Genomic DNA, 13,232 nt, shown 5'->3' with positions numbered 1-13,232 from the left:
ATGTGCAGTTCGACAGCCGATGGATCTGCCGGCCGCATTAATTGTAGCTGCCTGTACTGCCAGCTCAATACCTATCTAACGTTTTCTGGAACGTTTAACTTGGAGATTAAAAATAAATAGGCATTTACCCAAGTAGCATTGCAAGCTGTATATAAGCTGTATTAAAGTTTATTTGTATACTATAAGCTGTACAGTTAGGCTGTACAAAGGCTGTATAAGCGCTTATACAGCCCTTATAAGTAAAAAAAGGGCCCAAATTATACAGCCTTTGGCGTTATTAGAGCTGTAGAGTAGCTGTATAAGCAATACATAAGCTGCATAATAGCTGCATTACAGCTATATTTCGGTGTAACAGGAAACCTTAACACTACAGATAATCTCTTATAAGTACGATATAAGAATATAAGTTTTAAATGAGTTATAAGAAAGAATTACAAGAGAATAATAATCATTTAAGAAACTAAAATGTCTTAATCTTGTTAATTCGTAATATAGTAATGGCGACAATAAAGTGTTATAGTGGATGGTAAAAGTAAAAGTAAATATTATACAGGACTTGAATGGAATATTACATTATTGGTAAGTGCCGATTATTATTTATTGTGAACCTGTGTATCTTTTCTGGCAAAATATTTACGCGCCTGCAAAATAACAAAGAGAAACCATAAGGAAAATATCAAAAATCGGTAAAGTTACTGTTTGTTTTTAAGGTTAGAGTATCAAAAATATTTATAAATATTAATTCTAAGGCTAAACAATTTATTTTAGCTGGTAATTATAACACGGCGTTAGTCTGCTAAATATTTGCAAGTATTTCTTTAATTATATTTACAAATACGTTTTTTTTTATTGTAAAATGGCGACAATTTTTAAACAGCCTACAGGATAGTTGGAGAGCATTATAATCTTAGTAGCTGTGCTGAGTAATAAATGGAGTGTCTTTTACAGCTTTTGTAATTAAAACAGCTTTATAATAGTATATTTGTATTCGTTTGGCTGTATTTCGGTTCTCCGTACATAAGTTATAATTCTCTTTAGAGATCCGTATAACAAATAAAAAACCTGTACTGTAACTGTCATATATTCCTTTAGTGTTATAATACACTTATTTTCAGAAATTATTACACTACTATACTTATACGAGTGTAAAATTACGCCAAAAGATTGTTATAAGCGACTCTATCAGTAATACAGAAAAAAGCTGTACTATAGCTGCCATTAATTCATTTGGTTTTATAATACCCTTACAGACAGAAGTTATACAACTACTATTCTTATAGGAGAGTAAGATTACGCCATAAGGAATAGATTTAAAACGGGGTTGACAGATACATTTGTACAGCTACAAGTGCCAAGTGATACTACAATACAGCCTGTATACAGCTTTTACGATAAAATTAGCTTGTAGTGTTTCACAACACTTAATGTTTTAAAACGGAGTTGACAGATACTTATGTACAGCTAAAAGTGCCAAGTGTTACTACAATACAGCCTGTATACAGCTTTTACGATAGAATTAGCTTGTAATCTCTCACAACACTTTTAGTTTTATAGTAGATTTTTTATATTCTGATAAAGCAACCCATGCTTCCGCAGAATCCTTTATAATGATTTTATACAGCTTGAGCTGTATAATGTCTGTAAAGTACCTTTTATACAGCTTAAATCTTTTCTGACACTCTTATACGTCCCTTAAATCACTCTAAGTTCTTAATTGGCTGCTATATTGATGTTGCCGACACTTCCATGCTACTTGGGTAGCTAACTATATCTGTTGAATGTTCTAATGTTTGGCGGCAGTAATGTGTCTCTGGCTACGAACATAACTCGTTTTATCAAGGAAATTGACAGTAACAGCGCCCGCTAAAAAGCGACAGTAATGTAGCAACAGTAATGCAGCTTGCAGTTACTTACTGCCGTATTCGAACTTCAAGATATTCACAAGAGACGACACGTACTAGATCCATTCTAGATACGTTATAGTTTAGATATCAACTAGTTCTCTTTTACAGCGCAATTCGGGCAACCAATGTCACTTTTACGTTAGACAGCGTAAGATATCTATTAGATGTGATTATTGGATCTGATCATATCCTGATGAAATCGTTTAAGAGTATCTCCAGAATCGCGCAAATGTCAAATTTGACAGGTTAGATCTTAAACATATCGTTATCGTACCTTGGTGATGTCTAACAGATATCTAATAGATGTCTATTTCAAAATCCGAATCGGGCCCTTAGTTGCCATCCAAATGTCATCTGTAGTAGTTAGGGGGCAACAGGTCAACTCGGTTGGGCGAAAATAGGTAGGTACAGACGAGTTTGATATGAAATCCCGATGGTCAAGTTTGAGAGCATCTGCCAAGCATTTCCGGCAAACAAATACTGACAGATTTCGCCTTTCTGTCGGCTCGATTCTGAAAATGTATTAGATCTCTACTAGACCTCAACAAGTTACGATATGGATAATTTAAAGATATTTGTAAGATAGATATGTCAAATTTGACGTTTCCGCGATTCTGGAGGCCCTCTTGAACGATTTCGACAAGTTATGACTTAGATATCCAAGTCACATCTAGTCGATATCTAATGTAAATCTAGTTGATCTCTATATCGTTTCTAGATCTTGTGATTATCTCGTTTCCCGAATACGCGTGTGTGTCTACCAGTCAATTTGTAACTGCTGCCGTAACTATTATTTCGGTGTCAGATGGGTAAAATCAGCAATCAGCCCCCTTTTTCGTACCAGAAGTGGCTTTCTTTTTAGGGTTCCGTACCCAAAGGGTAAAACGGGACCCTATTACTAAGACCTTGCTGTCCGTCCGTCCATCCGTCCGTCCGTCTGTCACCAGGCTGTATCTCACGAACCGTGATAGCTAGACAGTTGAAATTTTCACAGATGATGTATTTCTGTTGCCGCTATAACAACAAATACTAAAAACAGAAAAAATAAAGATTTAAATGGGGCTCCCATACAACAAAAGTGATTTTTGACCAAAGTTAAGCAACGTCGGGAGTGGTCAGTACTTGGATGGGTGACTGTTTTTTTTTTGCTTTTTTTTGTTTTTTTTGCATTATGGTACGGAACCCTTCGTGCGCGAGTCCGACTCGCACTTGCCCGGTTTTTGTACTTTCGGCAAATTCCGCCGTGGCGCATCGCAGTATCATATTCGGACTTAGCATCACTTTTATGGGAAACCATTGTGTATTTCATCGCGGTATAGAGTCGGTACGAAATTTTCAACATGGCTCGTCTACCAAAACGTGTTATTGTTATGTTGTTATCAATAAATAGGTAAGTAAATAAAATAAATCAGGGTTGCGGGGAGGACTTCGAAAACAATGACCTAAGAGACAAATTCTTTTTTATAAACAATAAAAAAAATGGTCAGATGCACCACGTGCGCGTTAATTCCCCGAAAATTAGAAAGTATCAAAAATAACGGATAATAATTACACTCAGGATTCTCTCTCATAGAGGCCAAGGGAGAGACACTCTCTGATACAGAGGTTCAAAGGGGACAAATCACTCTCTCTTATAGAGGTTTGGATCTTTCGCTAATAGAGGTAATCTAGGGCCAAATGACGGGACCTTATAATTATTCTCGCTAATAGAGGTTTCTCGTTTATCCAGTTCTAACCTTATATCCAGGATTGACTGTACCTATAACGGGTTAGCACTGATTGACTAGCGACTAGCACGTTATCTTTTCACGGATTAGCAAAGTAATAGGTATTTTAGATGCGGAAAGCGGGTCGCTTCCAACCGGCACGTTTGGAGGTCCAAGGGGGAGGCCTATGTTCAGCAGTGGACGTCTTATGGCTGAGATGATGATGATGAGGTATTTTGGTTTTAATTAATATGGATTTCCGCAAAGTAACGTCTAATTCTATTCATTATTTGATTCTTACATTCTTTCGGCATGTGGGCATGTAGACGTATGTAGGTATTGAGGTGTGCTGTATGTTACCTGTTGACTAAAAGATAAATAAACACATTTACACACAGAACAGAGAAAAGGTACCTAAATGTAGGTATGTATGCATTGAGAATAAATACCTAAAGGTCAGCTACATGTGCAAAGTAAAGATTTCAACGCGCATTGCATGACCTCTTGTCAACAACTTTATTTAGAATACGTACCAACATAACATTAAAAATTTAAAAATAACTTAAAGAAAGCTGACGAGTAATTAAACACAATGGACGGTTTCTCGCACCCTTGCTGAATTATAAACGTGTTAATAAAAGCATAATAAAAATGGAGTCCAATCTCATTTGAAACCCGAAGCATGAACGTCAAGTTTCATTATCGCTATTAATCACACGATCAATAGGTACGTCGCAATTATTTAATAGCGTGAATAAAAACAATATAAGAGCGTGAGGCGGAGCGCGGTGTAATATCATTTTGATAGGACGCGGTTTGATTCGCCGTGACGAGGCCGCCTTAGGGCGGGGCCTAGCCGGAAGGGGGCGCCGGCGATCGCGGGCCGTCATACCACTCCGCGTTCCCAGCGGCGCCGCTTGTCCGCTCCGCGTGTGCCGTGCCGTGCCGTGCCATATTGTCCTGGGTTGCCGAAAACCGCCAAGATTCGGGTAAAGAATCGTGACCCGGTGCCGGCGTATGCCATGGCCGACGCCGACCGTGACTCAGATCTCGGAGACGACAGTCCCGTGGTGAGTACTTAGTTGGTAGTTTGTGTAATTGTCGCTGCCATGGTAACCATGCTGGAAAAGTTCAATCAAACCTTCATGGAGTCATTGGGCGACTTGTACCCGTATAAAGAGTGTATATTTGCCTGCTGTAGTCGTTTAACTTATCGAAAGTGTGCAACTTGTGCAAGTGATGTGAAGTGGACTTACACCTGCGGTAGTTATTTTTCTTTAAACACGTGTCCGACTGAGGTGCGAACTTCTTGCTACATGTGAAAGGATCAATTAAGTACATACCTATTACCTACTTATATTAAAACCGATAAGTACGTCATAAAATCGTTTTGGATTTTTTTATTCAGAAACCATCAAAACTGTTTACTTAATTTAAACTAAGTAAGTCTTATAACTGTTTTCGCTTAATATAAATTTCAATGCAACTAAAATAATTCGCTTGATATTAAGAAATGTTATAATTAAAATGTTATAACATACGTGTTATTACACAATGGGGTAGGTAATCATAGGTTAGATTTGTACGACGCAGGTGTGCGACTCAGTTGTCAACTTGTCACAGTTGTCACTCGCCAACGGTCGTGTAATAGTCTTGATACTTGCACTTAATGTCTGAAAAGTAATCAAATTGTATTTCTGCTCAAGTAGGTATGTGCCCCTAAATGCTAATTCATAATTTCATCGCTTCAAGATAAGACCACCTCAGTTTCACCTACCCGCCTTGCAAATAATTATTTATATTAGGTAGGTATTAGGCAACTAATTTGACATTTTGGATTTTGTTGTTGATCTGTCTTTATTTATAGAAACCCCTCGACATTTGAACTCAGAGTAGATTTATTCATGCGATTTGAATAGTGATTGATTAAGCTTGTAATAGGTAATGTTGTAATGTTTTGACATGTTATCGCTAAAAAAAGTTACCTACCTACAATAATAAGGAGATGCAAACCATAGCCCTGTAGGTAGGTATACCTAGACTCCATGCACTCACGATAGATGGGATGTCTAGCTTTTTTTTGTAAGGACCAGGATTACCTACTACTATACCTACTAGAATTCGTCATTTAATTTATTGGATTAGATTATTTTAAAGATTTCTGATTGGAATCAAATAAGATGGTTTGATTAAGTGATCGGTAACAATGGTTTAATTTCATGGCAGCATGGTAGAGTAAAGGAATGTAACAATTTTGAAGGAGACCGTTAATTAAGGTTCATATGAAGGTTATTAACCTTAATTAATAATTTCAGCTGAATTTTACTTTACAGATTCCTTTAACTCAACAACACTGCCATGAAATTAAACCATTGTTACCAATCGCTATCAGATTAATAATTTACCATCAGTTAGGATAACTGGGGACAGGATTAGACGAAGGAAATAATCCTCAATTATAAAATATGTATGTCAACATGGCTTACATGGGTGACAGTAGTGTGCATTTTACAATATTTGAATCATTCTTAATCTGTCTTAGCGTTAATTTTTCATCTAGGTCGTAGCTAAATTAAGGCCTGTGCACACCGGATGCATGTGCGTAGACGTGCACGTGCGCGTTGTAGTATACAGAGCCTTATGAGAGACGGCACACCGCTTGCGTGACGTGTGCGTGTGCGGCTTCAACATTTTAGCGCACGCGCACGTGCACGTCACGCACACTCAGCAAGTGTGCACAGGCCTTTAGTTCATAGTCAAAAAACATTGTGTATAGTTTCCCCTTCTGTCTCCATCATCAGTTGACAGTATTTAAGTTACTTTTAGTCTTAGTTTTACTTAGGTATTAGCCTATTACATATACTTTACAGCCACGAACGCAAGTGTAGTAACCAGGATGCTGCTTAAAACATCTGACACAGATAAAGGCCTATTATTATACTTATATCTTTATGAGGTACCTTAGAGTGCATGTTTGTTGTTTTTTATGTCAAATCAGATAGGTAGAAAAAATAAGAAAATGCGATGACAAGGTTTTTCATTTGTTTAGGTAGGTACATCATGGTGCATTGACTTGGGCGTGACAGTTTTTTTCAAAATATTATTAGGTGGTAATTCATAATCGCATAACAATACCTACATTACATACCTATATGTACATGTACTATTTATACTATAGTATTAAGTAGAAGTAGATCTACCACTATCTCAGGCGGTTGCTAAATAAGTTGCGCGGTGATTACACAAAACCTTTACAAATTATTTGCAAATTATACACACTATTGATTGGTGAAAATCGCATGAAATTCCGTTCAGTAGTTGTTGAGTTTATCGCGAATATATAACAGCTACAGACAGACAGACGCGAAGGACTTTTTTATAAGGTTAAGTGATTAAGAACTTTCTTTTAAATAAATGCTCAAAAATATGATGTCCTACAAGTTTCATGGAAATGTTTCATTGGTATTCATAACCGTCAGAGATTATTATTGTGAATATATTTGAAACATGTGTTCCGGATTACTCGTTGCAGACGGTTTGCACCCAAACACGTGTTCAATAAAACATCCATTTAGCAGGTAGAAATTAAGGGATCTGTCTCGCGTTGTTTTAAAAATGTTTAATCTTTTCGGTGGAATTTAATTCTACTAGATACTGCATAATTTTTATGACAATGTTTACCTACGCTATATAATTTACAGACAATGGGTTCTTGATAACTTCAGCTTCAATAAATAACGAATATGGATTAAATTCATAATTTGCGTTGATCCCCGTTTTCGAATCAATTCGATGTCTATTTATTAAATAGACATAAATGGTAATGGACATTTTATTTTTGTATAAAAACAAATAAAGAAAGAAAGAAACATAATAAAACTTAAAAACCTACAGTACTAAATTAAAAATTTGGCCCAGATCGCCGTCAACGTCGCCGTTTGTATTCAATTAGGCATGTTTTGTTTAACCAATGATTTCACTGTACAATTGTAATCAATCAATTAAATTATTTTAATGTTATTGAAATTTTGTTACCTATTTATTTAAAGCGTTGACATGTTTTTAATAATTTACCGATAAATGAGTATGAGTACCTACTAGATAATTGCAACATCAGTTAACCATTATCAAATGTTTACAGTTTAGTAAATCATATTATATTCATTTAAAAAAATACACATAAAGGGGTGTAAAGGCATATGACGTAAGTAAGTACTCAATTTTATAACATATGTATACCTAGCCTATTAATTATCAACGCTGGATTATCTTTCATTCATAATTTATCAAAGAAAGCTGTAACTTTACTCGAAAAACATTCAATGGCAACGGCCTAAAACAAAATGGCGCAGCGGCAGCGGTGTTATGATTATTAATAACAAATTCTGGCGACGCGGTTCGGTTTCACAGTTTATAGCAGGACGAAGCCGATCCTTCGCCATCTCGCCATCTGTCTCGGCTACGATCAGGGCTGGCATCACTAAACTTTCCGCGACAGGCCAAAATTAAAAAAAAAAAACATCGGCTGTTTGGATGACATCGCAAATTCCCAACGCCAATGATTTTATTATTTTATTCAATGAATTGGGAGTTCCTCTTAAACTAATTTAGCAGGCAGTGTCCGGGTTGTAGCCAGCTTACTGTACCAAAACTCGCTCGGATGTCATCTGGACGGGCTCCAAAATAGGACCAATAATAAGTATCGGGCGGTTGACAACCCTAGCTACATTTTGACTCGCCATTGTTTATTTAGCGGAACCATTTGTTTTGCCATTCATAAATATAAGGAAAAATCTAACGTGTCGATTCGTTAGGCGTCCATTTTTTACCACGACTCGTGCGATGGGTGGCGATGGTCTAACTTATTTAGAAGTAATTAACGACGGACAAAGTCTTGAAGATAATCTTAGTCATAAACTACTAGTAAGTACTTACTTAGTTTTATTGCGTCATCAAATGTCTCGAATATTCCTTAAAATTATTAATTTCGCCCAAAGAAATGCTCAGCGGCATTGGCTAAATGAAAAGTAGCGAATAGCGATTCAATTGAAGCCGTAAATTACGCTTATTCTCATTTCTCCGCGCTCAAACGAACTCAATATCAAAATACGTTCATTAACTCAAAGGAATATGAAAGGAACGCGATCCAAAGATCTGACGACTTAATTAATACCCACCTGTATAAGACATCGTTAGGGGTCTATTTCGGTCTAGATGTTTGGGGCTTATTCATTTATTCGTCGGCGACATCTCACGGGAGGCGCGCACGGACGATTTATCTCTCGGCGAATAGAGGGCCGCTATTAATTAATCAAACCTAGCTGTCAGTCAGTGCACAATCACTAAAGTTAGACATTTTAGATATTATTAGGAGACGCGGTTTCCTTTTCCTGTCGACGCCGCGACGTTTCATTAATTGAAATAATTGGCGGGTTTTCTTAATATATTTTTTCGCGTTGACAACACTGGATGACAGGTCGGTTATGCTTATGTGAGATTTGTAGATAGCCGTAAGTAAATTATTTTTAGTGAATGTAATTTATATTCGGAACTCATTTTCGTCGCTGGTATAAATTTTACTTGTACGTGTAATTTGTCAAAGCATATCATTATTTAAATATCACTGTGTTCAACCTGAAGTTTGTGGTAAATTATTAAATGTATGTTTACATTTTGACACCCATGTATAATAATGCCATTGACACCTAAATATACTGGTAAACGTAGAATGGGTGTTTCCGACATAGATGCCCTTCAAAATTGTGACGTGTTAGAGTAAAAGGCAACGGCAGCATTATGCAGGATTAGCTGCCTGCCCCCGTGCCACTATGACTTCAAAAGATAAAGACCAGAGCACACCGGCTGCGTGTGTGTGACGTGTACGTGCGCGTGCGCTAAAATGTTGGAGCCGCACATGCACACGTCACGCAAGCGGTGTGCCGTCTCTCATAAGGATCTGTATACTACAACGCGCACGTGCACGTCTACGCACACGCATCCGGTGTGCACAGGCCTTAAACCTTCCTAATGATTCACCCTCCTAATACATTCCGATAAAAAAATGTTGGCGCTTGTAACTTTGAACACGTGATGGTTAATTATGAATCATATGTGTTTATTTTTTTAAGAATTAAAATGTTTTTTTTTCAGTTTCAGGTAGATACATTAAATGTGTTTATTATATATTTTCTTCATATTTAAATGACTTATATACCTATTTCAGGCTATAAAACTTACACGAAACTACTAGCTACATATGTGAAACTGTTAATTTGTGTGAAAAAACCTTCAGATTGAGTTTACGGCCTTATTAATGTAGGCAAAGACGTAACTTCGTATAAGATGAATAAAGTGTAAGAAAAAAAGGTGCCTCGGAAATCAAGAAAAAATCATTCTCGGATAGATGGCGCACATACCTTTGGCCTATGCTCGGCTAGATGGCGTGACGACACCGTTTCATATTTATCAATTTTAACACATAGATATCAGTGAATAAACATGGGTCAAAATGATATATAAATAATAAAATCATTTATCCATATATACACATTTCTTTGATAATTGTATACGTGTTTATTTTGAGTTTTAGTCGTGTGTCGATAGATGGCAGTAATTTTACGGTGACTACAAAATTTACTATGACAGGACCCCTCTATACTATCTATTCTCTTTGCTATTGCTAATATTTATAAAGGCGAGATTTATTTCAAACCGTGTGCGGCCTTAACCTGGTTCCTTCAACGGCTTATAGATTGGTCTTTTTGTGTTTTGATAAATGTATAATATGATGCGAATGCTCCTTTGTGATCATAATTTGCATACAAATAAAATGGCTGACTCGACAAAAGCACCTTTGTCAGGAATCGAACTTGATCGTTTATCTCTCATTTATATTCAATATCAGTCGTAAATAATCGTATTGACATTCAATATTTATAAAGGAAAGGTTGCGTGGGTTAGTTCAGTTGGCCGACTGTCACACCGCGACGCACAGCGTGCTGCAAAATGGTACTATATGTGACATCCCACGGGTAAAGGTACCTTTTGGCGGTTGGCGCGTACGCTATTATTAACGCCGCTCCAATACTAATGCGGTGCTATGCGACGTAAGCGCCAGCCGCCATAAGGTACCTTTTCCCGTGGAACTTCACATATAATTAATAAATTATTTTATTCAGTCGACATCCAGTTACCTGTACCTCATTGCTTTTCATTCCTTTCTCAGCTGTTGCATAGAGTACGATAAAAGAAGCAAAAATTTCTTCTGTTGTACCTGGGTAGTGGGATTACAATACGAAGAATATTATTATTTAATTTAAGTACTATTGTTTAATACTTTATTACAAAACTTGCTATTACTCTAACTTATTTAACTCCAATATCTCCTATATGTTTATTATTGCCCTGCTACGCTCCTGCCTATAAACGGTCAATTTGAAACATTCACAAACAAGGTAAATTAATACCTTCATTTAAGGTTTTAATTTAGTACTTAATCCACTGACAGGCTTAATCCATTAACAATTACGCAAGATACCTCTACGTTCCATTCTAATATTCGGTGTCAGATCATAATTAGTGACAAATAACAGCTATGCCTATGTTAACAAACGTTTTAGTTGTACGAGTAATGTATTATAGGTAGGTGCTTAAATATAAAGCTAAATGCTACGTATTACAATCAGAAAATGCTCGCTGGCAAAAGGGGACGCACAATAATGGTTGCAATAAAGTGGAATAACTAAAGTGCAGCTTTTACTTACTTTAATGAAGTTAATTTCTACTTTAACAACTTCTCTACACTGCACCTCGCTGATTTTATGATAACACGCATCACAGTGAAGTGCATAAATATGTAGTTTATATTAATTTATTCATTAATATTAATACTAACTACTTTTCAGTAATTTTTGTTTTACGAGTAATAGTTAAGTTAGGTACATAGTTATTATGTTTGCAAGAACTTTTAACCTGAATTATATAGAAGTTGATATTAGTGTGTGTATTTGGAAGTCAGATTTTATTACAATTTTAGAATAGAATAGAATAGAATAGAATAGATTTATTCGTAAGCCTTTTAACTCATTCGGAGGAGTTACGAGGTTTGCGACTTAAGCCGGCGATATACGTGATCGTGTGACGCGACGGTGTGAACGGCGGTCATTTCATCTTCTTAGACTTGTCAATAACAATGATAAGTTATTAATAAGTAAATCTCAGTTTCTTTTCAGTATCTGACAAGCTGGTATGTATCGGACTGTTACAACTACTACTGTTACTATTGTAAGTACGTAAGTAGAACTACCTACAATTATAGTTCGTTTTTTTTAGCATTAGAAAGAACTCCGCAGAAGCAAGCGTGCAGTTTTTATGAGGCTCGTTATTTGTAAATAATTATTGAATTATCTAATGTAGCATGGTCAATACATGTAATTTACTTCAAATTATTACCGCTAAAAGTGCCGGATTTGAAACCACAAATTTACTTCTGCGAAGTTCTTTCTAATGCTAAAAAAAACGGACTATAGAAAGAACTACTATCAGCAATTCCAGCAGAAACAATACACTCTTTTTTTGGGCAGTCGTGTAAAAATAACTAAAAATCTGATCCAAAATAACTAAAAATCTACATTAAATGGTGTTTTAACGGAATCAGAGCGGTAAATACTAACTAAATAAAGGTGAAAACCGTATGCTACAAGGCGGACTATATATTTGTACCTAAATAAACTGTTACAGTATTTAAACATAAATGTTAAACAATAGTACCTAAGTGCAATTTATTACTCGCATATCAAACCCGCCCGTACCAATTCCAAGTAAGCGTTATCGCTCACGACATTTCTCTATCAACTATTAATTTAATACAATTTCGCAATATTTCCAAAATGTATTATCTTCTTTCATATTGCAAAGCAAAATGCACGTTAGTTGTTTGGTGTAAAGTTCAATTTAGCGTAAACATTTGATGGTGTTTATTGTTTTTATACGCACCCGACGGATAGTTCGCCGCGCGGGTACCCGCATAGTGTAGAAGCAATTATTCTATAATACCTTCTCTATTGGTTTATATCGCATTGCAATTACAAAATGCTAGATTAACGACTATGTTGGTTAACGGTTTTTGTTTAATGTTATGTAACTTAATAAAATAAGGCTTTTTTTAATTGAAAATTACAGTAAATGTTAATAAAATCTGACAGCGTGAAGAAGTTAGCCGCAGTTTTATTGCTTTGAAAAATAAGTTAACTTAAAATAAGTTTTTGTCAGTTTGCGCTAGCAACTGCATGATATTTTTGAAGTTGTGGCCTCGGCTTTTAAACTCTGTCATGATTTGTTGTATTTTATGCACCTGTGTTGTATCAAGTTATTTTGAAAGTGAAAAGTTACGTTAATCATTAAAAACATGATTTTTAAGAATTAAATATTATTTATCTTCTTTTTATTTAATAGCATTTTTACAACTTTATAGCAAAACACTAAAACTTATAAATAAAAAATATTAAATCTTTAATCTTTAATATTTAATCTTCTTTTAGTATTTTTTCGCTTACGATTAGGCAGTACAGTCAAGTGTTACAATATGGGAGCACTCATCATACCTACTCAAAAATACATCCCT

General features: G+C 35.8%; 1 protein-coding gene across 1 annotated transcript in view; it reads left to right on the top strand.

Moving 5' to 3' along the window:
• Window positions 1-4,471: 4,471 nt before the first annotated feature.
• LOC134671903 (protein dead ringer) overlaps window positions 4,472-13,232 on the top strand; it is a 153,931-nt gene continuing 145,170 nt past the window's right edge. The window contains exon 1 of the mRNA XM_063529763.1: window positions 4,472-4,680. Within this exon, the coding sequence (XP_063385833.1) occupies window positions 4,633-4,680 (48 nt within the window). The 5' untranslated portion in view covers window positions 4,472-4,632. The remainder of the gene's footprint in view (window positions 4,681-13,232) is intronic.

The sequence above is a fragment of the Cydia fagiglandana genome, chromosome 16, assembly GCF_963556715.1.
Source record: "Cydia fagiglandana chromosome 16, ilCydFagi1.1, whole genome shotgun sequence".
Lineage (NCBI taxonomy): Eukaryota > Metazoa > Arthropoda > Insecta > Lepidoptera > Tortricidae > Cydia > Cydia fagiglandana.
This window is presented reverse-complemented; position numbering and strand designations above follow the sequence as displayed.